General features: G+C 37.5%; 2 protein-coding genes across 7 annotated transcripts in view; both read left to right on the top strand.

Annotated features, from left to right (window-relative positions):
- LOC118792261 (protein FAM135A-like) overlaps positions 1 to 11258 on the top strand; it is a 106883-nt gene extending 95625 nt beyond the window's left edge. For all 6 annotated transcript variants that reach the window (XM_036550090.1, XM_036550081.1, XM_036550072.1 and 3 more), the window contains one exon: positions 10961 to 11258. In XM_036550090.1, the coding sequence (XP_036405983.1) occupies positions 10961 to 11166 (206 nt within the window). In that variant the 3' untranslated portion in view covers positions 11167 to 11258. The remainder of the gene's footprint in view (positions 1 to 10960) is intronic.
- Positions 11259 to 18652: 7394 nt separating this feature from the next.
- On the top strand, positions 18653 to 26811 carry mrpl4 (mitochondrial ribosomal protein L4). The gene is made up of 9 exons (XM_036530154.1): positions 18653 to 18847; positions 19101 to 19182; positions 19416 to 19584; positions 21707 to 21758; positions 22026 to 22143; positions 22796 to 22902; positions 23360 to 23469; positions 23846 to 23919; positions 26596 to 26811. The coding sequence occupies exons 1-9, from the start codon at positions 18800 to 18802 to the stop codon at positions 26739 to 26741; spliced, it is 906 nt and encodes a 301-aa protein (XP_036386047.1). The 5' UTR covers positions 18653 to 18799; the 3' UTR covers positions 26742 to 26811.
- The last annotated feature ends 17 nt before the right edge of the window (positions 26812 to 26828 follow it).

The following is a 26828-nucleotide window of genomic DNA, read 5'->3' as shown; positions in this document are numbered from 1 at the left end:
AAAGTGTAGGGCAGTTCTGTATTGACTAAACACACTGTAACACCACCACCACCAAAGGCTCATCTGGTGACAACAGTGGCTGATGCATAGCGCTCTCCTTGACGTCTCCAACATCGTTGGCAGCCATCATTTCTGCTCAACGTGAATCGACTTTCATCAGAGAACAGCACTGAGGCCCACTGGTCCCTCGTCCAGCGTAAATGCTCCATGGCCCATGCAAGACGATGACGCCTGTGCCTGGTGGTGTGGTCAGGTACCCTTGCAGGTCGTCTAGCATGCAGACCACGCTGATGTAAACGGTTTCGAATGGTCTGACGTGACACTTGGGTGCCTCTCACCTCCCTTAAATGTGCCTGGAGTCGAGTGGCATTCATCATCAGGTTCCGCAGGGCACTGTTCACAATGAAGCGGTCATCAGTGTGGGATGTGGCCAAAGGACGAACACTTCTATACCTTTCTGTGATTCTTCCAGTCTCTCTGTATCTCTGTTGCAACCTGCTGATGACACTCTGTGACACTCTAAGCTTAGTGGCCACTTCCCTCTGAGAACATCCTGTTTGAAGCCTCGCAATGGCGCGGTACTGTTGATCAATTGTTAGGTGTCGTCTTGGTCTCATGATGTCAATGTGAACAGCATGATGTAGAGGACTGTTTAAATACCAATTCTAATTGAACCAGGAAATTTATTGGTCGATTCATGGATCAAACACCTGTTGTGAATTTTGCCGTTCAGCTCCTTGTTAGAGAACAGCAAGTTGTGCAAAAAGTACTGAAACATTGAACAGTTGGACATGTGCATTCAAAAGTTTAGAGAAGATCAAATTAAGTTCACCTGTAAAGGTTATAGTGCATTTTAGGTTCATCCTGAAATTTCACCCGAAAGCCAAATATCCCTAACTTTTTGTCAGTAGTGTATGTTCTTATGATCTTCTTATGTGTGTATGGATATGCTATATGTAATATCAATAGATTTTTAAGGTAATAAACTCACCTTGTTATGGAATCTGTTATTAAAATAGCAGTCTCCCATGTCAGCTCCTTTTTTCTGTGGATCTTAATAAACCCTGGGAAAGAAGTGAAGGGAAAATCACTCTTCATACTGTAGTATGCCAGCTGCATATCTTGATCATTCGGTCCCTTTGTCTGGCCTCCATTTGACAGATTTGCATTCACTTTTCATCTTTACTTTCATCATATTCCAAACAGTAATGTTCTTCTTCCACTCAAAATAGAACTTTCTATCATTTTCTGTTAACAGTTCCCCTTGACAACAGACTTTATAACTTTCTCATCCCTTTCTGCTTATAGTTATCCTCTACAACAGACTGTATTCTTAATATTGTGTACTTTTATCTTTTGATGTGTTAAAATTTAGCCGTCATCTCAGGCCACTAACTAAGCAGTCTTACTGGCCCCGTCATGAGATCTGGTGGCCCCAGGTGGAATGCTGAATGCTTATTGTCAGTCCCTGCATAGATAGCTTGCTAAATCACATGCTACTAATCTCAAACACATCGTTTTGAAGTTCTATAAATGAGATTGATGTGCTGTCTCTGTGTTATTACAGTGTCTATGTAAAAGTTTCAAACATCAGAAGAGCTTGAACTTTCTGGGGAAAAGTTTATATGAAAGTGTGCACATGGGATTCATTAGGAAAAGTTAAACTTATGATGAAGAATCCCAATCATTCTTAAATAAGATGCACATGTATTTTCTCTGTAATTAGCATAAGTAAAAATCCCCATATTCTGACTTCCAAGTCACAAATATAGCTGAAATGCTGCCGCAACAAAAAAAGGAAATGTTTTCTTTGGTTCAGAGATGGAAACAATTCTGACTGAGGTGGATGCAAAAAGGTATGTGGGGGTAGAGATTACAAATATAATTCAGAAGTGGAGGTGAAAAATTACATGTAATTCACTTGAATCAATGCTCAGTTAACTCTGTGCAAGTCTACATAGCTCTGTTCGCTTTTGCTTAAATGCCATGCTTCATGGCCTGTAGTGGTGCGAGTGGGGGGGCAGAGGGTGCGGCTGCCCTGGGCCCACGGTTCTTCCTGTAACAAAGGGGCCCACCTTGGCCCCAATCTGCCTGACTGGACATACATTTTTGTTGTTAAGTTGAATATTTTGAATAAGGTTTGTTTTTGTGTCTTGATTGCGGCAAAAAATAAAGTCAGACTGAGGGCGTAGGCTAATGGTTTCGATCACCCCTAGTTTCTTGATATTTATTTTGAATGAGCAGAGACACAATAAAGTTACAGAAAACTTTATTCGCTGTCCAGTATCCTTGTGTAAGTGTACAAACAGAAAAATTACGCCCACTGTTTGAGTCTCAAAGTAGGAACTAGGCGATCGCCGGCTGTCTTGTTTTATTTCCCATCGGCGTCAGTGCTGACGGAGCCACGGTATTTAAAAATGGTCTGATAGCACACCTCATTGTAATCCTCATTTCTCTCCGTTCCAACCTTCCGTCTCCCCTTGTTTCCTCTTGGATCTGTCTATAATAGGCTGTATAAGGGCCCACTACAAGTCCTCGCCCCCTCTGCAATGAGCCATCGGCTCCGCCCTTGTTCATGGCCATATTGTGTAGGACACAGCAGGACAGCATGATCTTGCACAGCTCCTCAGGTGTCTACAAAAATGTGGCAGCTGCTGTGTCCACATCCACCGACTACACTGATAGTATGCTACCAAGCAAGTGTGTGAATGCATTTATTTGTATTACACAGATTGTACGCAATCAAATCGAATAGAATCAAGTATTTCTTCAGCAATTCACCAACAGTATAGACAGATTTGAAATTTTAGTAAAGTGTGGAAAACAATTAAAAGCTGACTGATACGATTAGTAGTAGTATATTTATTTGTTTGTTGCAAATTGAATCATGTGTTTATGTATTTCAACTATGAAACTTCATTTTGTTTACATATAAATTATTTCATACACATAAATAATGAATCTGGTACACTCTCTCTCAAGCAAACACTGCTGTGTAGTGAATGTGGTAAGATAGCACTGGCTAAAATACTTTTAAGGGTGGAAAATTAAATTATTTGATACTTTCTTTCATGTCATACCTCTGTTCCAGTATTGCAAACCAGAGAGAACCACATAAAATGAATGCTTCAGTATGCCTGAGAAACTAACTAATAGTCAGGAAGTCAAATCACAGAGATGGTAGGTATGCCAAGTTAGGGGTGGGCATACCCCATACCTACACAGCACTGAGATTTAGTCCCTATTTGGGGTTTCCTGAGGTCTGACTCATTACAAACATTAATGTCTATGCCATCAAACTCATAATAATACTGAATTTGGATATAGTCTCATACAACCAAACAATAAATAGCAAAACATGGATATTTTTTTTCCTTTTCTTCTTCTCCATCTTATTTTTTAAAGCTGCTGGCTTTATTGATAATTATTGAATTCTCTCACTATTGATCCCTCCCCATGTTTAGCCAATAGGCACATCTGTTCACTGAAAGCAATAGGAACTCAGTTGCTGCCCAGGAGGACAGCCATATTGGTTGTGCAGTACAAGCTAGGAAATTAAGCTCCTATCCAAAAGATTAATATCACTAATGCAGCAAGATAGTCTCAACAAGCTGAAGAAACAAAACAAAATGTTTATGAAATACTTTCCCATTTACAATTAAACAACAGCATTGCATTGTGTGTTAACTCCTGATGGGTAGCCAAGTTAAAAGGCCTTAACATCCCTGATTTAGATGGGTTTTTTTAGATGTTTTACATGGTCAGCAGCAACCTACCATTTCTGTGCAAAAAAAATTAGGGCTCCTGAGTGACAGTAAAAGTGCTTGTTTTAAGTGCAAACTGAACTCTGCACCTTAGGTATGAAACTGGCTGACACATGAAACAGTTTATCTATCACCCCCCTAACTGCAGGTATTTACTTAAATTGTAGTCTAGCAACATCCATAATTTAGCTAAGCACAATCATGAATCACACAATATCTACACGGAATTATATTGTTTATATTTCTTACTATTGCAGCCTTCCTATATTATTGCCAGTAATACCAATACTATAGATACATATCTATTGCTATGTTGTAAAAGTAGTCTGCAAGCTCAGCTAACAGAAATGCTGCCACTGCCAACCAGTTGCATGACTAGGCTGCCCACATATTAATAACAATTTCCAGATTTCCCTAATTTGTAAAAACATAAAAAGAAACAATTATATGTAGCTTAAACATTTGCAAACATTAATTCAGTAATCAAAGTGACTAAAATATTCAGACTAGAAATAAGTATTCTGACTAATATTTTAATAATAATTTACAAATCTTGGTAATTCTTATAAATATATTTTTATATACACAGGAGCAGAAACTCCTGACTGAAAATACAATCTCCCAGGTAATACATACTTTAGTAAGACTACCATTCGAAGACTGTATAATACACTTTGATCACAAACATGTTATGAAATATTACAATGATGCCACATATATCATTAACAGTGCACTTTATTAACTCTGAATGGCAGTTATAATCAAAGGTTCACAGCTGACAAAAAATTCAGGATCTACAGAAAGTGTAAGTTGAGATTGGTCTGATGCAGCATTCACTTATCAACGTAGGATTTTTTTTATAATAATAATGGATTTAAATAGGGATTTACCATTTTTTCAAAGAGCACCATGGAAGCCATAGTAATGACATTTATTGTATAATATAGGTGATACAATAATATTGTAAATCAGTTGGAGGTCTGTAACTTGTTAACCTATTAATACCCAGATTTTCCCAGTGTTCCCAACATTTTTTATGGAAATCTGATTTGAAGGTGCAGCAGCTTTGGTTGCCAGTGGGCGCATAGCTTGTAGTAAATTGCAAATCTGTAATGGGAAGGAAGAACTTACATGTCAGTTCTTCTCAGTGCTTTCAGTTGAGAACTTTTTTTTCCAAAAATAATTTTATGATGAAAACTCATCAAATGCCTTCATTTCATATGGAAGGACCATATTTCAAAAATGTAATAAACATAGATAAATTTAAAGAGCCATAAATGTGTAACATTTTCTGTAAAATTTGATTTAAAAAAATGTTACACATTTTCTGTAACATTTGATTTTAAAAAATGTGTAACATTGTGCAACATTTGACAATACAGAGCCATTACCATATACCATTTTCAGGAACATTTCATGTGGCACCCATATCAAATGAACATCATAGCTAGAAACAATATTCTTACAGGAATGGATTCACCCTTAATTACTTCAACTTTCATCAGATTTGCCATAGCAGGGCTATGTGTGATATCCCTAAAATCACATTTAGTGCTCAGAATTGAAAATATAAATGCAAAATGATTGCAATTATAGAAGAGAACTATAGAAGAGAAGAGAATTTCAATTTTACTGGAAAGAGTGTGAAGCCTTCCATATGCAATGGGAGCACTCATTTTTCACGTGCAAAAATGAGTGCCCACCATACCTACAGCACCACTACTTTTCTGAGTTGAAAGGCCAGTGGCTGACAAATAATTTATTCATGCAAAAAGTAATAGTTTTTGTACATTGCTGATAGTGGCTGACTTCAAACATTGTCTTGCTGTAATTGAAAGAGTATGTTAGCTAAACACTTCGAATTGAACAGATTTAAATTTTATTGCTAACTTGTGATAAGTGATTGATTTCCACTCCTGGTCAATAAGACATTTTATCAAAGGTAATTTTAACTTAAACATGAGATGTCAATGTGGTTTTTGACCAGTAACCTTCATTCATTCATCTCTTGAAACAGTGTACACTATTAACTTGGCAGCAGCAACATAGCATAGTGGTACACCACCACCTTAGCTGTAAAAACATGTATGACTACAGAATAAACATTCAAACAAGGAAAAGGAGAGGTATACTCTTTGGCAAATATTGTTGACAGTGGTCTCAAATGGCTTGTGTCACAGCAGGTTATGGCAGGTTAGAAATTTATGTGGAATAAATGGAAGGTCTGTCTTTTGGATTGTTGAATGATGAATGTTTAATTCACTGGCATGATATTTTCTCAACAACCACTCTTCTTTCTTACATGCAAAAACTAAGCTCAGGAAGGGAAATGCAAGAATCCTAATTTCCTATATCTCCTTAAATGTTCTTGGAAGTCCAACTGGTTTGTAGACAGAAGGAGGGCGGTGACTCAGGAGGGTTGAGTTACTGTTCTGCAGGACATTCAGATTGAGGCTGGTACCGACATTACAGTTTTAGCCCAACTTGGCTCTTTTAATTGACCTTTCAAGTGTGCCACGAGTTGAGACATTATTCTTCCTCAAAACTGGTGGGTGCATGCTGAAATTGTACCTTGGCTTAACACCTAAAATGGTGTGGTGGGTCTGGTACTACAAGTGAAGATAATTGACTTTTTTGTGCACCTTTGGAGCTGCAAGTGGATATCAATCAGTTTTGATATTTTTTATAGATTCCTGTTCAGAGCATGGCTTCAGGAAAAATGAGAGACTATCAATAGCCAATGGGGGGGAAAAAACATTAAATGATAATGTAATTTTAAAAAAAAAAAGGTTGTTCATAGGTTGTTCATTTTTTGTGTAGATCTGAAGCAAAAGCTATTACAGACCTTTAGAATACAAAAGATTAAATGCAAAGGAGTGAGTGTCAAGCCTAAAATACACACAGAAGATGAGAAGATTATTAAGCAACCAGTCCATGCATGTAAGTGCATGTACCATGTTGTTAAATCCATTGAGATACCTACCACTACAAATGACAAAAGCATCATAAGTGGGAAAAAATGATAGTTTGATAGAAAGAGTTAATAACTTTCTTGGAGTCATGTTGAGCACTTTATAACTTTGTGAGGCTGCATTAGTGACCAGTGGTTGGCAATGTATGGTTGTGAACCTTGCAAAGTCCTTAAGTATTAACAGTACAGTTCCCCTAATTTCAAAACTCCAAAACTAATGTGTGTCAGGGTACTTTAAAACACAAGACATAGGTTCTTAAAACATTAACAACATTGTTGACACCAAGTAGATGCTCTTATATAGTCTATCTTGTAGCTGCCGCCTTTACCCTGACGCTCATTGTGCTGTTTGAAGTTGTTGAAGTTAGCCGTTCGAAAGTGTATCGTACTAGTTGCCCTTTAGGCTGTAATTGTAAAAATCTGATAGTACTGCGTCCTCAAACAGACCTTGCTCTCAGCTGAGAACTGTCTCATTGTGGAACTGTACACACCCTGTCCCCGTACTGTCGCTGTACCTACTGTATGCACTTTTGTAAGTCGCTTTGGATAAAAGCGTCTGCTAAATAAATAAATGTAAATGTAAATAAATGTTGCTAGCTAGGTGCTTTTGTGACTTTTTCCAGCATTAAACTTGAACTCAAAAGTTTTTGTTAAATGATTACACACCGTGTATGGCCTCTCACAAATCAAGTTTCTTCATTCCAGGTTTTTAGCTCCAATACATTGCCACTTTAAGCAAATGAATTTGGTCAGCCAATGTCATTTTACTATTCCAAATGATGTTATGCATAAAATGAAAGTGAGCATATCTGAGTCCTGGATTGCATTCTAGATGTCAGCACTTCTGTAACACTGTCAAATTTTAAAGCAATGCATTCAAAAATATGGAAGATACAATCAATTGAATTTCACCATTTTAGCCACTATTTTTGGACATTTTTACACTTCTCACAACATTCAGAAATCTGCTTCTCATTAAGCACTGACCAGAATTCCATGAATTTTGTGTCTACATGATCTATTTAGTGTGTTTCATGAACTTTGCTACACTATATGGTCTAATCTTACACACTCTTATCAAATTCAAAGAAACTGTGGGGCTCTCAGGAATGCAAAGTCTACTGTTATGTACCATACTGACATCAGAAACTTGTCAGTATGGTACATAACAGTAGACTGACATCATATTACATAGACCCCAGTGATAGCTGCAAAATGCAAACTGCATTTTCCTGTTTTTTCTTTGCATTCACTGCCCACTTTCATTCAGCGCGGTGGCTTTTTCAAGTTTGTTTTTCTTTATCAGTAGATATCCAGAAGCATTTATCGCAAGTTTTGGCTGAAATAAATTCATACACATTATAGCACTGTGGCCTCACTAAACTATAGTATATTGTGTATTATTTCAAAGTCTTTTATTTATTTTATTTGCAATATGTGTGTTATTGGGGTGTGTATATTAAAGGGTACTTCACCAAATGTACAAATCCATATTTCTGCACTGACTTTTGATGTTATTTATTATGGACTGTGTTTCATGGTGTTATGGACTGTGTTTCATGGGGTTATGGTGCCCTCTAATGGGCTAGTTTCACTGGTTATGCAGTCCTCATGCCATGTGCACATTCGAGCTAGTCGTCAGCAGTGTAAAGACGTACAGTCCTTAGAGTCTACACGTAAAAGAAAACTTCCATTCGGCGAACCTGGGAAAAGATTTGTCTTGTAAGTTCGATGAACCTGTTTTACATTTTACATTTACATTTATTCATTTAGCAGACGCTTTTATCCAAAGCGACTTACATAGGTTACAGTTGTTTTACAATGTTATCCATTTATACAGCTGGATATTTACTGAGGCAATTGTGGGTTAAGTACCTTGCCCAAGGGTACAGCAGCAGCGGCCCAGCGGGGATCGAACCTGCAACCTTTCGGTTACGAGTTCTGCTCCTTAACCACTATGCTACACTGCCGCCTCGAACCTGTTCGTATGGTTAATGTAGTGCTGGACGGTATACCGGTTCATCCAGTATACCGGTGTTAATTTCCAGTACGGTATGAATTTTTCATATACCGCCATACCGTAGCATAGCTGAAACAACAGCTGTAACGCTTCAAATAGGCAGCAATAGCGCACAAACTACAGACAATCTGCGCTGTTTCGCGAGCATATTCATTTACTCTGTTTACGCGATTGGTGTCGATTATTCTGTGAATTATTTGTTTTATGGTTAATCAAGGAGGATGAAGGGGAACAGGTTGAAAGTAATGATCGATTTAAAGGTAATGTTTCCGCTTCCCCTGTTTCCAGCTCACCTGCCGCCACTATTTAAGACCAATAATTGTATGTTTACAAAATCACACCGCCGAACAGCACACTGGGTACAGCTCGCTAGCTAGCCAGGTAGCATAGCAGTCTGTTAACAGCTGGGAGAGGCTCTGTCGCTATGGTAGATTAAAGAACAGAAAACCGAGATTTAGGATGAAGAAGGTGAGACTGGAGTTTGAATGTTTTATTTGGTAAATGGAGAACCAAGAGAATTGTGACTGATCAGCAGAATTGTGAATTAATATTAACCCTTTGGCGCATACAGTCACACCGGTGTGATTTGCTGTTTATCGCGTATGCTAAAACTGGTGTGATTAGAACACTAGATTGGAAAAATTCTAGCTAACTATTGCTTTGAGGAAACAGTGATTTAACGTTAAAAAATATAGCAAATGCTAACTGAAAACTACGAGAAGCTTAATAACGCTAATGAAAACATAATGAACCGTGTAATGTAACACACGCTACATATCATAAAAATAAATTACGTGCGAAAGGGTTAAATGTCTTCAGAGTGACTTTTTGGAACTTTGCTGTAGCTTTATGCTATAGCTATCATTCTAGTGAAAGCCAGTCCAGTTATGAAAGTAGGTGCAGCCTACTGAGGTGGCTGTTTTGTTTTTGTTTTCAGCGGGGGTGCTTGCGCATGGTTGGGGGGTTGGGGGAGGGGGGTGTGCGGGCGGATTTTGGAAATTGAAGGCCCACGGTGAGAGGGCATGGTCTGCCACTGGTTTATAGTATTTATAGAACTATCTTAAATATTTTGTTTTGAAAAGGAAGCAGTGTTAAAGTTGTTGGATTATCTATTTTTTTAAGTTCTGTTTTCACTACGTTGCAGTTTGCACAATAAAAATTTACATTCTGCAACTGTTTCATGCATACTGATACCTTCATATATTGTGTTATTTTTGGGGGCCAAGCAAACCCTATAGTAATCAAAGCCTTCATTGTCTTGTTTCTTGTATTGCATAGAAAAAGCCACAAACCTATATAAAGGCCCAGTCATGCAAAAAAAAAAAAAAAAAAAAAAAAAACATGATATACCGTGAAACTGGCAGAATCTTAAAAAATACCATGATACAAATTTTTGGTCATACCGCCCAGCACTAGTTAATTGTATTCTTAACGATGGTTGTGTATTTTGCCATTCATTTTTGCATTGGACAAACAGTATTGTTAGTTCACAGACTGTATTTTGTAGCATATTAGCTACCTTTACGTACTATGCTAGCTCTCGTTTTTATTGTATGCTGCCTTGTAACTGGACGTGGAATTTAATAATGCGGGATTCTACAGTACGTACAATTATCCAGTCGCTACAGGAGTTCCGCACACAAAAATGTTTATTATGTTTCTCGGTTGATGCAATTTTATGTACGTGATTGAATGAAGTGCATGCAGTGAGCTATGTACAGTTCATCTCTATTTTGCTAGGTTAGCAAGTGCGATGTGAAGAATGACACAGGAGCATTTTGTAATGTTTATTTTTTTAATTTCTTTTCAGTTTACAACCACAATTAAAACGGAATTAAAAAGTAAATATCCAATTGCAAGCATCTTCCTTGGATGTTTATTAAAAGTTGTTGTTAGCTGTCTGCCAAATTGTGCAAGGAGAGCCAACGCATTGTGAGGGCAGAACATTATTGATTATATTATCTTCAGTGATTTCCCTTTAATGAAAAAGATTGATATGATTACATTTCATATAATCAAACTGTATCATATATGATTACAACTCCCTTCCCTTAGGTGTCACCCTTCTCTCATATCCTGTATTTGCATCCCTGCAGTTACTCTCTTCAATAAACCACTTGAATCAAATCTGTCTGATCTTTGAATTCCACTCAAGTTGGAATTCTTACAAATTCCTCATCACCTCTCACCTCATCTTTCTTTCAGGTCCAGTATATGCTGAGATGATTGAGAACCTGCTGCTTCCAGTGCTGCAGAACAAAGCATGCAACCTGGTGCGCTATGATGTCATCCACGCCCTGCCCAGTACCGCCAACTCTCTTATCGGCAGGGCTGCCCACATAGCTGTGCTTGACTCTGAGATCTTCCTGGAGAAATTCTTCCTGGTCGCAGCCCTTAAATATTTTCAGTAGCTGGAGGGTGAGCACAGCTATTACCTCATCACATCCAAACAATAAATAGTCCAGTTTCTTTTAGTTTTAAAGATATTTATACTTTTATATGGGAGGCAAAAAGTGTCATTGAATAAACATCTGTATTTATATGTCATTTTTAAGTTAATTTGAGGCTGTGCAGCCTTTTTTTTTACTTTTCTACTGCCTTTTTAAAAATGGTTTTAATTGATTTTTTAATGCATGATCATGTTAAATTTGGTTCCATCATGAACTTGGTGGTGTTGTTTAATTTATAGGGAAACATATTTTAACAGCTTGTCTGTTTCATGAATACAATGTTAGTAGTGAACTGGATTATGTAGCTGCTAAAAATAAAATATTTATTTTATTAGATTATCAAGTCAGGAGTCATTTTTCTTGTTTTCATCTCTTTTGAGAAAGGATGAATTTTACAATGTCTCATGATTACATTGTTTCACAACTGTGGAAAATCATTTTTCTACTGAAGATAAATAGTACCTTTTGATATTCAGATTGACTTTTACTACAGCATAGACAGTTTTAAAGCCTTCCAGTTCTACGTAAGGAGATTTTTGAATGTAGTTAAAACAAAGCTAACTTGGACTTGGCTTTGTATTCCCTCTCCATTGCAATGTAATAAACAGTAATTACTTTTTGTTGCAAGAGCAAACAATCGTCAGTACGTCAGAATGTTCAAGACAGGTTGTGTAGACTGAGTGGACTAGAGATGAGTTGTTTTAAATGGTTTAAACGTCTTTGATCAAAATTGTGCTTATTTATTTTTGGTTCTTTATCTGTTTATGTCTAGGTGAATGGAAGTATTTGTGGAGTGCAGTAGAAACATTGTTTTAATAGAACTGATGCATGTTTTTGTCTTTCTATGATGTGTACCATCATTTTCACTCTTTGCAATTAAATGTACTTAATACTGTCCACTCAGTCTGTCATGTCTCTGCTTATGCACAAATTTCACCAATTTTATATCCATTTGCATTACCCCTTTTTCTTTTAAAACCCAAATCTGTCTGGAGGTTTCCTGAGCCTTTGTGGGCTTGATCTCTCACTTACCCTGAGAGGGTGTGTACTATTCATCCCTCTGACTCAAAGTGTCAATGAAGATGTTTACAGCTGTCGCAGGTTCCCAACCATTCATGTGTTCAATATCTTCCCTCAACTCCAGAGGATTGTATTTGATCAACATGCCTTTCCGTGACCAGCTGAAAGACTCTGACAAGGTATATTACATTGCTCAGATTTGCAAGCGCTCTATGATGTACCCAGGACTGGCTTTGTCCCTGGTACATTTTGGCCAGCACTTTTTAATGTAGTCAAAACACTCCTGTCATTACTCTTTAACATCCTTTATTTGCATTTATTGATTGGAATTGTGTAAGAACAGACCACTGTGTTGGGCCTGTCTGTTCATTGTACTGGTGCCTTGCCAGTGGTGACATGAGTAGTAGAGTGGTATGACAAGAAATTCGATAACTAGTGCCCGAGTGACTTTATGGGTTCTGCTTGTTTTGACATGTCAAACTTTAATGTCTGCACTAATCTTCCTGCAGTGCTGTCTCTGTGTGGACAATGTGGAGCTGATGTCTTAAGTGTAATAGCATTTAACAATATGGATTCAGCACTCCACTTCAACTCCGAGTGAACTGGGGGCCTTTACCTGACAAAAATTTCTCAGGCAGTCCATAAGCTTTCTCAACACTTCAATCATCTTTGTAGTGGTGGTGATACACCCATCTTGAGTATCCATTAAAAAGTACAAGGAATGTGTTATTTTTACAAATGTCTGAATGATCTCTAGCCACTTCCATGAGCTGGTGCTTTCTTCTTTCTTCTGCAATTTGCTTATATATATCAGGCCACCAAAAGGGACATTGTGATTTCTTTCATCTTGACCATGCATGAATGTGCACTGTGTGTGCCTCTGTAACATGGTACCTGGAAAAGCCTGGGGAATGAGAACTTATATTATGAAAATTTACATTTATTCATTTGGCAGACGCTTTTATCCAAAGCGACTTACATAGGTTACAGTTCTTTACAATGTTATCCATTTATACAGCTAGATATTTACTATGGCAACTGTGGGTTAAGTACCTTGCCCAAGGGTACAGCAGCGTCCCAGCGGGGATCGAACCGGCAACCTTTCGTAACCTTTCGGTTACGAGTCCTGCTCCTTAACCACTATGCTACACTGTCGCTAGCAAATTAAAGGCTTGAGGCTTTAATTTGCTAGTTGCTGCTGGCCAAACATGGAGTGTGTGAAATTCAACATTACTTAACACCTTGTATTAAGCAGTAGCTTTTGTTACCTCTATTGCAGATATTGGAAGTGCATCCAGAAGGGAAACCCTGAACAATGTGTTTGCAGTGGGACCTGCTTATTTGCTTTTCCATTCTGGGCAGAGAATTAAAGCAGATTCATTTTGACAGATTTTGGATTTAATTTGCAACAGTATTTAGCGACAGCTAGAATTCTGTAATATTCTTTGGATTGGAGTGTGATCATTTTGTATCTGTTTTCTCTTTCATAAGTATTTCACACTTATTTGGGAAAAGGCACATTTCCTGATTTAATTTTAACCCGTATTGCTCCAGCCATTCATGTACTGCCTCTAAATTGTTCAAATGCTTTCCCCTGTCTCTTCCTGTGACCAGAATGTAGCAAGTTGTATGTAACTCCATGTAACCCTTTCAAGACCATCTATAATACCTTAGAAAATTGTTGGAGCACTACGTATTGCACAAAGCAGTCTGATAACAATAATAAATAAATTAATCTCTTTTGTGTGTTGATTGTAAGGTAAGGTTTATTGATTTCAAATCGTCTAACTCATTCGAAGGTTATGCCTGAGCTAGGTCTATTGTGCAGAACTGTTTCCATTTGCTTACTTAGCAAATTGAGCTCTGGGGATTATATAAATCTCTCCATAACCAGGAGATGATGGTGAAATTGTGGTCACTTCATAGGCATACACTTTTTACACAGTTTTAGGGATGCATACAATTTCCCATAAAAGTTCTGCCTATTTTACAGTTGAAAAGTGCCCTGATGTACTAACTGCTCTAACTGCTGATCCACAGCATATCTAATGGCAAAGGGAACAGGCCTAGCAACACTTGGGTACTTCTTACTTGTCTAACATGTATAATATAGCTTTGTTTTTCAGCCATTACATAAAATTTGGGCTAAGTGCCCTGAGGTTCTCTAAAATGTGTATTTGTAATGTGATACCTGTGGTGAGGAAGGGGAACTTTGTGAACTCACGAAGTTTTTCAGATATCATTGCTGTGGTAGTATGATGATTTCCTCTTGTCGCTAGGGTGGTTTGCTATGAGTGGTTTCTCTCACTTGATATGATGAATTGCAATAGCGGGATGCTCTTCGCAACTAGAGTGCATTGCACGAACTTCACACTCTTCATACGTAGGGAGCACCACAATTTTTATTGAAATTTAAACCAATGGGTAAAGTCTTGATCAATATTTAATTTCATTTCTAGGGTTAAAATCCAAAAACACCAATTGAGGAGATGTGACGACAGACTGTGACTCCGAAGTGTTCATTCATATAAGAGGATTCAACAACTACTGTAGCTAATTTGGATAAACACAGACAGTATGGCCACTTCACATAGCTTTGGCAGTCTTCTTGAATTCTTCTAGAACACGTTAATGTCTTATGCAACACTTTAGATTCATTTATATAAGTTACACATCATCAATGAGAGGAATAGCAGGTGGTGTGTTTCACTGTGCAGAGATTAGTCGACAAAAATATTTGATTAATTTCACCATTTCAATTTAACTGTATATTGGAGAAGGGAAACAAGAAAAATACTATTAGTTCAGCCAATGAGTTTGATGGTGAGCCTGCTTTAACCAAGCAAAATAAATCATGTCATCATAATTAACACTTCCATAATCTGTCACGTTTGCTATATGCATATCTATAATAAATTATGATAGTGTTGTGACTAACGCATCATGTGCTATTGTAGTAAACAATTTTAATAATTTATGTCAGTTACTGTTATTATTATCATAACATTCTAGATTACATATTTTTAGAATTGCAACGCAGTAACTGAAGTAATCAGGAAGTCACAATATTTATGCCAATATTGACAATATATTCAATCCTCCATTCACCTATGCTTTTGCCCAGTTATTCAGAAGCATGTCACCTCATAAAAACCATGGTATTCTACCAAAGCATTCTATCCTATCCCAGGAAAATAAGCAGACCTAATAATATATATTCAATTAAATTCAGTTCTATTCCATTTTATTTGTATAGCGCTTTTTACAACACAAGTTGTCACAAAGCAGCTTTACATTGTTCCCAGGCCAGAGACCCCCTGAGAGCAAGCCTAAGTTAACAGTGGCAAGGAAAAACTCCCTGTCAGGAAGAAACCTTGAGCAGAACCCGGCTCAGAGGGGGAACCCATCTGCTTCTGGCCGGCACTGGGCAGATACAATTACATAGAATACTTAAAATTGTACAATGTACTTTAAGACATTTGAGTTTTGATAGACAGTAGTAAATAACAGAGTAATTATAAAATGTATCCTAGAGAATGTCCGGTTCGTGGCATGGCAGTTGGCTTGATAAGCAGGGCAGTGAGGTAGCAGGACTGGATATCGGGATGTGATGCTTGGACTACAGCTCCAGGCAGGAGCCCGGAGCAGGGACAGGAAATAAATAGAGAACAATGATTAGTGGATGGTAAGAATGACATGAATGTATAGCAGAGAGGCAAGAGAGGAGGGGCAGGGGAAAAGGTGCCAGTGTGCAACAAGGAAAAACCCCGGCAGGCTAACATTATGGCAGCATAACTAGGGGACGGAAGGCAGGGAACTGGCATAGTCATGAGGGTGACCCTAAGGCAGTCAACACCAGTTCACGGCACAGGGTCCATGTCATGACAGCAACGACCACCTAGTCCACCAGAGACTCTACAATCCATGCTAGCACCAGGCCATGTCCCTCAGATGAAGGATTTACTGTATAGATATGGTTTGAGCCTAGACTTAAAGGTGGGGAGAGAGTCTGCTCCCCGAACCTCGGTAGGTAAGCTGTTCCACAGGAGAGGGACTCGATAGGAAAAGGCTCTACCGCCTATAGTAGTTTTGCCTACTCTTGGAATGAGGAGAAGGGAATGAAGGGCTCTTTGTGGAAGGTATGGGTGAAGAAGGTATACATATATATATACATATATATATATACATATATATATATATATAATGTAATTATATATTTAATTTTCATATATAAATAATTTTGTTAAATATAATTTTTGCACCACACATTGAAACATCATTTCATGGTGATTTGAGACACGACTGCCACATGTGTAATCTTATACTGTTCAGTGAAAAAAGGGACATTAGCTTTCCTGTTACATTGTCAAAGCAAATTTGGCTGAATGCAATAAAGAATCTGATTTAAATAATGTAAACCTGAACCCAGATGGGTTGTTCCAATAAAACTGTGTTAACTTCTTTAATGTTTATATTTATTTTTCCCTTTTGTGGTGATGTGAATGTTGTGTACCATTCTATCATACATAATAATTTATTTCAATAGCAAGGTAACAAAGCCAAGGGCCAAGGGTTTATAGCCTTGTGCTTACAGAAAATTAAAATCATACAATTAGAATTTGCTTGGACAAAAGAGATATCAGAAAGGCCATTAAGTCAAACATCTCTATTCCTACTCCCAATGAAAAACAATGCAAGATGGTTTGGAAGCATGTTTTCATAATCCTAGATGAACAGAATGGGTAATGGTAGATTAAGTTGGACTAAGGATCAGATGATCTGTGCACATCTGAAGGAGGTATACATATCTAGTACATGCTGAGTAAATATATGGGCTACAATGTAAGTGTTGAGGGAGTCAGGTTTTATGACTAAAAGATCAAAATTATTACAGAGCTTCCATCAGAAATGAAAGCAGTCCAGACTTCTAGGAATGACATTATATAACTCAGTACACACCAAACAAAGCTACACAGCACCACTCATATTACAACTAAAGAAGGATTATGTGATAGTAAAACCAGAAGAAGCAACATTTAACAATTTAAAATGAGCAATCTATATGGCACCCATTACAGACATTCTATGATCAAAAGGAGCAGATACATGTAGAAATGCAGATACGTGATGAGGAAATCCATTGCTTATGTGTCCAAGGCATTATCTGATTCAGAAAAAAATGTGCTTGGGGAGTAAAAGGACTGTTAGCAGTAGTTCATGCACTGAAGAAACTACCAGTACTTCTGTGGTATTGCTTTGGGAGTCCAGCCACACTGTAAGAACCTTGAAGCAATTATATATCGAAATCCACTGAGAAGGTTCTAGTGAGACTACAGCACAGGTAGTGCAAGAAGGACATGTTTGTAACCAAGGCTGGTAGTACAGTACAATGAGATTATAAATGAAGATTTTGTTCAAATCTTTCATGCCATGCCACTTCAGTAAAATATCACTTTCATTTCAAACTTCATGTTGTACCACGGGAAGCAGTGAGATATGTACAGACCTAAAAAGACAGACAAAACATTAGCATTAACAGCTGATGTTAACATCCAGGACAGGACTTACTCTATTCCATAATGCAATGGCAGTGTAATTGGGGCTTGTAACCCCAATGTCACTGCTTTGATTCCCAAGTGGGCTACTGTTGTGTCCATTGGAAAGGTACTTAATCCAAATAGTCCTGGTGCTCTGCAAACAAAAAATGTGTGCTTTAGTGATGAGATGTCCTTTCTGTTTTGTGTGAAGCAATGTAGTATAGTATTGATGAGCAGGACTCGTAACCCAAAGTTTGATTCCTTGCTACTACTGTTGTACCCTTAGTCAAGGTAGTTAGGCTGAATTGCCCCAGTAAATATTTAGTTGTGTAAATAGGTTACATTTTTAACACGTAATCCATGTAAGTCCTTCTGGATAAGATCATCTGTTTACAACTCAATGTAAATGTAAATATAGGTCAAGTGCTTTCAGACATTTTCCTCTCCTTTTGGGCCTGTCCCCAGACGTTGGTATCTCGAGCTGGGAAAGCTCTGTCTCCATTGGGCAAACTCAGCTGTCTTGCCTTTGTCAGTTCAAAATAAAAATGTGATGTAAAAATGAGACAGACAAAAAAGAAAACCTAACAAGATGAGGAGATTCACCCATGCCCCAGCTACCCAGTTTTTCATTAGCACAAAGTTAAGCACAAAAATAAGAAAGAGGAAAACAGAAAAATATGGAGAATATACACCTCAGCATGCACAGCAAGAAGAAGAAAACTTAAACAGAAAACAACTCGTTAACCACTAAAACCCCCTACATTGCCTGAACGAGAGAGAAGCACAACTGCTCACGGTGTCACCATCTTGGCTCCGCCCCCGGTCGTCTCCGTATATTTCGCGACACCTCACCCGGAAATACTGTCCTGACGTCACACAATAACGTATAATCTAAGGGACAAGTAGCTGTTTTGTGCATGACCTCTTCACAGGAGAAAGCATGTTACATGATATGCCAAATATCAGATTTGTAGGAAAAGAAAACAATTAGCTGAATAGCAAATAGTTACACTTCGCCAGTCTATTAGATTAACAATATGCTTCGCTTCGCTGGTCGTGTTTGCTATAGAGGACTTGGTAAACGGGTAAGTGGCTAGTTTCTACATTTAGCTCGCTGGCTAGATTTCTGCTCAACTCTTGGAATTGTGCTTGTCTTAAAATTAACCAAAATATATGGTTAATATATGAAAGCAAGCCTAATTGCAAATTGTACCATTTAAATCTCGCTAATCTGTGATCAATTGAATAGGTGTCATGTTTTCGAAATGCATATAGCGCATCACGCAGACTGAATTGTAGCTGACTAACGTTATCTAGCTAACGGTTGTTTTGTCTTAGTTCGTTTCATCAGTTAATGGAGAATGCGCACTCCCCGCCAATCTACGGATTCCTTCCAATCTCGTGCAACTCCCTCGAACAAGTAAGGAATTGCCTATTGCAGTTTCAGTGTTCAACATTGACAACATCTAGCTAAGTTAGTTATTTAATAAACCGACATGCTTCAGGTTTAACTAGCTTTCTGAAATGGCTCATTTCGAGTAATTCCTCGCAAGTATTGTTCCATTGTGCTGAAAGTTGCTCTGGATAAGAGCGTCTGCTAAAGGCATGTAATGTAATGTCATGTGAAATGTGAGTTTTTGTTTTTCCTTCCAGAGAGATCTTTGCCAGCTGGTTGCGAGCTCTCGGTATTGCGCAGGTGTGACATACAAATTCCAGTTCATCTGAGTGCGAAGCAGACGTGGCTGGAGTCCTTGCGAAGCCAGGAAGATGATCAACTCGGTTTAGTTGACTTGCACCCAGACGTCTTTGCAGTACCTCCAAGGTATAAAAGATGTAAACAATAAACTTATAAGTAGATAAAAGATATATTGTTAGAGGAACGACATACGTTAACACTTACAATTTTTGTTGTCTCTACAACAAAAAAAAAACAGATTTCAAAAAGGCCACGTTACTAACTCATGTTACTAATCATACGTCTTTAACATGACTTTGATTGACAGTTATATCCTCAACAAAAATGCTTTTAGTGTTGAGATGTCTACCTGTCACACATTTTGGTAAATCATACGTTCTCCATTTGTCAGTTCATGCACATTTACAGTAAGGTAGGTGTACCCTTTAAGGCCACCTAAATTTGTTTTCTAACATTTTACATGTATTTAGCATTGATTTATTAAGAAAGCCTCATTTATATATCAGTTGCCACTGGAGGATTAATCTCTCATCTGACATTTTATGATTTACTTCATATAAATATTGTAATGCAAGGAAAAAAATATTTTTTCATAAAAGTGAAGAGTCTGGCATGGGCTTAATTGGTACCATAGTACCATATAAGCCTGCGGGTGTCCCAATTAAGGCCGTCACAATTTATTGATTAAAAAAATCTTTTTTTATTGTTTTAAAATTGTTTACAACAACAGTAGAAATATTTCTTAACATGTAACGTGTACAAAATCAACAATTGCCCTCTTCCTATCACCACTATGTGTCATTCTATTTTAATCTTACGTCTACACAAATGAGCACTAAATCACAACTGGTTGAGGCTAACATTTTTTTTTCATTAAAAGCATCTCTGCTTTAGAAAGTTGATCAAGAAGAAAAAGATTAATCTCATATCATTTAGGATTTCACTGAATTCATCCAAATGGTTTAAAGTAACAGATGCATTACACTTAACATCCAAATCAGATAGTTACCCACTTCCTCTGTACTCTTATTTGTTGTAAAACTTAACGTCTTTCATTAACTTACACCTTTGTACCTGAACACTAAACGTGTACAAAATACCCAAAGCACAGAAGCATGGTTTGGGCTGAAAAATCTAGGACACTGATTCTCAATCCTGCTCCTGGGGGCCCCCTGCTCCGCACGTTTTCCATCTTTTCCTGCTCTACCTACCTGACTGAACTCATCAGTGGAACTTTTGATTAGCTGAGCACATTTGATTTAATCAAGAACAGGTTAATCACACTAATCAGGTGTGTTTGGAGCAAGGACAGATAGACGATATGCAGGACAGGGGGCCTCCAGGAGTAGAATTGAGAAACACTGATCTAGGACTGCTTGCACATGGGTGGGCCTAACTCAGTACTGCCAAAACTGATTGACTTGCAATAAAAAAATTTTCATTCAATGCTAAAAAAGCAGGCTTAAAGTGTACATGGGCTTAATGGGTACACTTACCCTGCATCTGCCACTTAGACATCACTTAGATGTTTAAAACTTGCTAAATATTGCTCTCAGCCTTACAAGGCAGCATTCCAAATTATTGCTGTTTTCAGTCAAGTAACAGAGGCAGAACCCTTTAGAAATCCTGGCTATATGACATAATTAACCAAAATGCTTTGTATCTTGGGTAGGCAACAAATTTGCATTTAATTATGACAGATGTAACCATAGGTGCAGTGGTATGATTGTTCAGCTATTCAGATAGGATGGGTCTATAGTGAGCAGCAGATATGTTTCTTTTAACTTATTTTAACTGTTGTTTTGATCATCCAGCATCAAGAGGCTGATATAGGCTCATTTTCAAGCCACTGTTTAAAAAATTGAGATGAACAATATCCTTCAGTGGGATAATTTAATTGCCACAAGAAGTGCATAGACGTGAATATACATTGATAATTAATGTTTTATAGGTGTGGGCTTTGTCCTGCAGGCCTTGGTGAATGATATACCTTCCATGCCACTGTCACAATTTTCAAGTCATCTAGTAATTTCAAATTTACAGGTCTGAATGTCTAACTGGTCACTTTTTATATATCCTTGAGAGTTTATTAACAGTATTAACAATGTGTATGCTCACAAAGCACTTAAACATTTAAAGTACAGTTGATATGTTATAAATTCAACATAAAGGCAGTTAAAGCAAGCTGAATGTGAATTTCATTCATTCATTGTGTATTTCATTGTGTTTTTTTTTTTACTCTGTGCAGGGTTGACATACTCCATGAAGTTGAAGTCTGGCAAAGAAATTTCAAGAGAATTGTATGTTATTTTGTTACAGTACTAAATAGAAATGGTGTAGAAAGTACCTAATTTAAATAATAGAATGGCAATGTAAAAGTAAATTTATCAGAATTAATGAACTGAATTGCCACAACCTGAGGTCAAATGAATCTCCTTTTAGTTTGAAAATACGGCAAATATTTATACGAATATTAAATTTGACTTGGAGTACGTCTCAGTCTCATTGTGTCGAAGTCTCTCTTGAACCCTAAAAATTTCAATGAAATGCATTAATTGCCATTTCAGAGCCATGCTAAGGTGAAGAGCAGAGCAGAAGTGAGTGGAGGGGGCAGGAAGCCCTGGAACCAGAAAGGGAGTGGCCGTGCCCGACAGGGAAGCATCAGGTCTCCCTTATGGAGAGGAGGTAGGCTTACACAAACATTTTTAGAGTAAACATTTTTAAAAGTGGTAGATGTGGAAGTAGCATCAAAAAACCAACAAGATTCAGTGCAAGGACAGTTTTTACTACTTTTGGTGTTGTGCTAATGTTTTTAAGAACTTCAGTGTTCATGTAGGCCACATGAAACAATTTGATATAATCCCTTTATCCCAGTTGACAGTATGGGTGCACCAATTGAGATTTTTGGAGCTTATGCTGATATCCAGTTTTGTGCAACTTTGTCTGTCAGTTTGAAAATTTCAGGAATTTGTCATGCAAATATGGGAGAAATTCACATTTACTGATAGCAGTGCCTCATGTTCGTCCAGCAAGAGCCACTCACATGAGGGCAGTTATTATCAAGAAATAAACAGTGGAGTATAAAATATTTAGGATTCATATGGAAACATTTTTCTTTCATATTCCATTATCTTGAAATTCCAGTCTTTTTCAGAATTATGTTATGTTCTGATGTTTACATAACTCTGACTAAATCATTATTTTAGCCATCACTTGAATATTGTTTGCATGTGAACATATTGTTGGATCTTTATAAGACATATTAAAATTAAATGTGAATATTGCATAGATAGGGGGTGGTGTATACACGTGTACATGTTTTTAACACCATTTACAGGTGGAATTTCACATGGCCCTAGAGGACCAACAAGTTACTATTACATGCTACCAATGAAAGTGCGTGTGATGGGACTAAAAGTTGCTCTCAGTTCTAAATTGGCCCAGGTAAGATTTGCCCCCTTTTTCATTAGATGTAACTTCTTCAGTGCAATGCAGTATGTTCCTCTGAAAAAATGCAAATCCTACTATAATGATGTGGGTGTGTCTGAGGATAGCTGAAGTGCATGTGAGGAAAATGCAGGAGAGCAACAAATAGCTAAACAAATAGCTAATGGGAACATGGGTGCTGGTCTAAAAAATATCCATTGGTGTCAAACCAGTCAAACATGCCTGGAATAATAACAATACAGCTATTACATACATTTTGTGTTAAAAACCTTGCAGATTGCACCTTTTAACATGATTCCACTGCCTGATGTTTTTCCTCTTAAAAACAAATGTAGTATATATGGGGATTGTGCAAAGAATAAAAGCATTTCAGTTGTACATTAACCTTTTTAACCTGCACAGACTGTTAGCACCTTAGCACTTGATAACACACTGGACTCTATTTTTGTTAAAGGACAATCTTCATATTGTTGACTCTTTGGAAGTACCAACCCCTGACTACCAGTACCTCCTGGACTTGGCACGATACAGACACTGGGGCGAGTCAGTTTTAATTGTAGATGTGTAAGTATCAGCAGAAGCCAATGAACAAATAATTTTTCCAGTTAATGTGATTCTCTAATGAATAAATTTGGTACATGCATAGTTAAGGGAGCTGTTTCCATCTGGTCTGTCATATTCTTGTAATTTAGGAAGACCCATACATTTGTGAATGTGGTTATATTATTTACAGTTACCTGAATCCAGGGCATCTTAGATGGCTTACATTTCCACATACCCATTCATATTTTCTGAACTTGTGTTACTTTATCTCTTTGCTCAAGTGTACAACAGAAGTGTTCCTCCCAGAATCTTAACCCAGTGTTCTGGCTACATGCCTCCACTTCCATGATGCTGCTGTCATTATGTTAATTTTACTGATTTGTATACAACTTAACAGGAATGAAGAACTCCCTGAAAACATCCGTCAAGCAACAGCAAGTTTGAAAACGGTGAATGTTATTCCAGTCATAGGTGAGTAACTGAATTTGAATCATTCTAACTTGGCTGTCTTCATTCTGTCATATGAAAGGAATATGGTCTTTGTGTCACATGTAAGTCCCAAATACCATAAACTCTCCAGGTGCAAAGAACTTCCCTATTAATATAATATAGCATTGTTAAAAAACACTTCAGATGTTATGATTGTGCTTGCTTATAAGTTGCTTCACATACATACGTTACATAGTGAAGTGCACTCAGTACGACGTAGTAATACCCTGGTGCCCCTTTTCTCCATAAATGTGAAAGTGAACGTGTCAATTGCCAAACTGAGGGAATAATGCATCTTGTCTATTAATGTAATATATCAGGCGTAAATATGTAGTATTACTGCTATAAATATAACTTGTCTGTATCGTATGTGATATTGTACTTATGAAGATTGTGTTTCTTTATATTTAAAGTCAGTCCATTTTCATACAAGTCTTTTCTAACCACAAACACTTTCACACAGGAAAAAGCTGAATAAATTGTGTGCTGTAGTGGCTGCTGTGTGCAGCAACATTGTTGGTAACTAGACAGGCAGAGTCCAGTGAAAATAAACTTCAGTTCACCCCATTTGATAACCCTGCATAATTAGTCTATCACTGAAATGTTGAATATTTACTTTGTTAAAACTTGGCATAATATTAGACTGCAAGACGCACTTGTCAATGACTGTTTGATTCAAACGGTGTGAAATTAACTCAGTTGATCACAGGGATCACATGTGTCTCCACACATAAATATATTTATTATACATAAATACCTGCAAATAATGTTCCCTGTCATATTATGTTCTATAAGAATAAATTCCCCTGTGTGCCCTGTAGATACTATTAGGGCTAGGCGGTATATCAACTTTTTAAGGTATTTCAGTATATTTTCAAACGAGATATAGGATGAGACGATACCATTTATATCGACATATTTTGATGTTGCGCTACATAACAAGTTTCCTCCGTAAAGCCGTGCCAGTGTTTGCATCTCTCCTCTCTCACACTCTCCCTCTGCGTCTGCGTATTTTTAAGCTTGCTCCAGACCATGCACAGTACTGTGAAACAGTTGATTCAGAATTGTTGGACAGTGTCTCTGACCACTTTTCCAATGAGGTTTCTTACTAAAGTCTTTAGAGAAGAATATTACAACCTTCCATTTGTGGCAATGGCAGTGGCGGCAGACACCTGACACAGATTGCAGTGGGCGAGAATGAGGCATGAACCAGCTTTTGAGCTGCACAAAGATGATGATTTATGATGCTGGCTCTTTTCCAAGGACCTGTAAATAGCATAAACTCACACTACAATCCCAAAAAGCAGTGGTAATATTTTATGTAGCTGGTGGGCTACATTATCCAGTGGTTCAAAAACACTTTCCTACTTGTGTCCATTGTCTGTTATGCTGTGGATATGATCTACACTGTGTCCTGCAAGCATTTAAACATTGTCACTTTTTTAATCTTCATAATTTAGTCCTCTAAGGTGATAGATGTGAAGGGAGAATACGATTTAGCCTTCTGCTAACACAGTAAGTCAGCTATATAACATTTTAACTGTTTGAAAGGGATCACCAACATGTTGATTCGGTTGCTAGTTAGCTGGCTAACTTAGTTTGACTACATTGAGTGCACTTTTAGGTCTATGCATACTGTATATTGCAACGCTGTATAAATACAACTGCAAACAAAAAAATGTCTAACAGTACACAGTACCATTAGACCTTACACAGTTGTTTCAGCATTTAGGACCACTTTTCAAGGTAGCTAGATAGTCTGAACCAATCACTAGTTCAGAACACAGATAGCCTCCTCTCCATCAGTATCCAGGTGCTTTAATTGTTTCTGTGTGGGATTCCCCTACACTCAACTTTAAATTGACAATTCCATATAAATAACTCATGTGGCACGTATAGGCTTCTATATTGTATAGTGCTGCATTATGTATTCAATAAATAATGTGCAGTTTTTGTTAACCAACATTATTTCTTTTATGCAGAAAAGCTGAAAATGCTCATCTCAATTTCCTTTTAAAGGCAATAAGATTTTATTTTATGCACATTGTTACAGCTGTGAACATTTTGTTTCCAGTTGATTTAATGCAAGAGTTGGATGTAAAGCATTTGAATGGCAGCTAGTGATGTAACAATAAGTACAGGCAAATGAGTATTCATAGCCTCAAAGATGTAGTGGATGCAGTTTTATTTTTGTACAGAAAACCAGCGAAACCAAGAAATAAAAATCCTAATGCATCACTTTCTACAGAGTGATGCTACCGATTGGCAAGACAGGAGCATGTTTGCTTTCCATTCATAAACTGCCAATTGAATATAGGCTTCTTTTCCCAATACTGAGGAAATTTTATTTGTTGTACAGTATGTTATTGGGAGATGCTGCTCAACTGACCATCATCTGATTGCCAAAGTTTTCCCAATCCATACTCCAGTTTCCCTGTAGCTTTCAATATATATTTATCAGAAGTCACTGCAGAAATGATTAATGACTTCCTTTTAATTTGTGACAGGTTACCACAAGCCTTACATGACAATCAAGCCAGTTTAATTTTTAACATTAAAAATGTGTTGTCAAATGAATGCAGTCTGATGAACTGCAGCTTGTTGCGTCTTTGAGGAAATGAGTAGATGTAACTGCTCTTGACCCGTTCTTTTTTCCAGGCCTGAACATCCACAGCATGCTGAAGCATGAAACGCTTGTTCTTACCCTGGAAGCAGTGAAATACCTGGAATATAAGCTCCTTTGGCACGACTCCCGGTACACCCCCCTTTATCCCTTTAAACTCCCCTACAGTGACTTTCCTTAAGTGCAGTCAAAGGCCAGAGTAGAGTAAGCAATTTGTTGTTATAGTAATCCAATTGTCTGATTTTCCAATGGTGTAATTACTATGTTC

This window comes from Megalops cyprinoides, chromosome 1 (assembly GCF_013368585.1).
Source record: "Megalops cyprinoides isolate fMegCyp1 chromosome 1, fMegCyp1.pri, whole genome shotgun sequence".
NCBI classification, from domain to species: Eukaryota; Metazoa; Chordata; class Actinopteri; order Elopiformes; family Megalopidae; genus Megalops; species Megalops cyprinoides.
The sequence above is the reverse complement of the archived record's forward strand: the minus strand, read 5'-3'. Positions and strand labels throughout refer to the sequence as shown.

Coding starts and splice junctions, on each gene's coding strand:
- mrpl4 (XM_036530154.1), top strand. CDS start 18,800: ATGCTTCGCTTCGCTGGTCGTGTTTGCTATAGAGGACTTGGTAAACGG. Junction 22,144..22,795: donor GTCTCCCTTATGGAGAGGAG/GTAGGCTTACAC, acceptor CACCATTTACAG/GTGGAATTTCACATGGCCCT. Junction 22,903..23,359: donor TCAGTTCTAAATTGGCCCAG/GTAAGATTTGCC, acceptor TTTTTGTTAAAG/GACAATCTTCATATTGTTGA.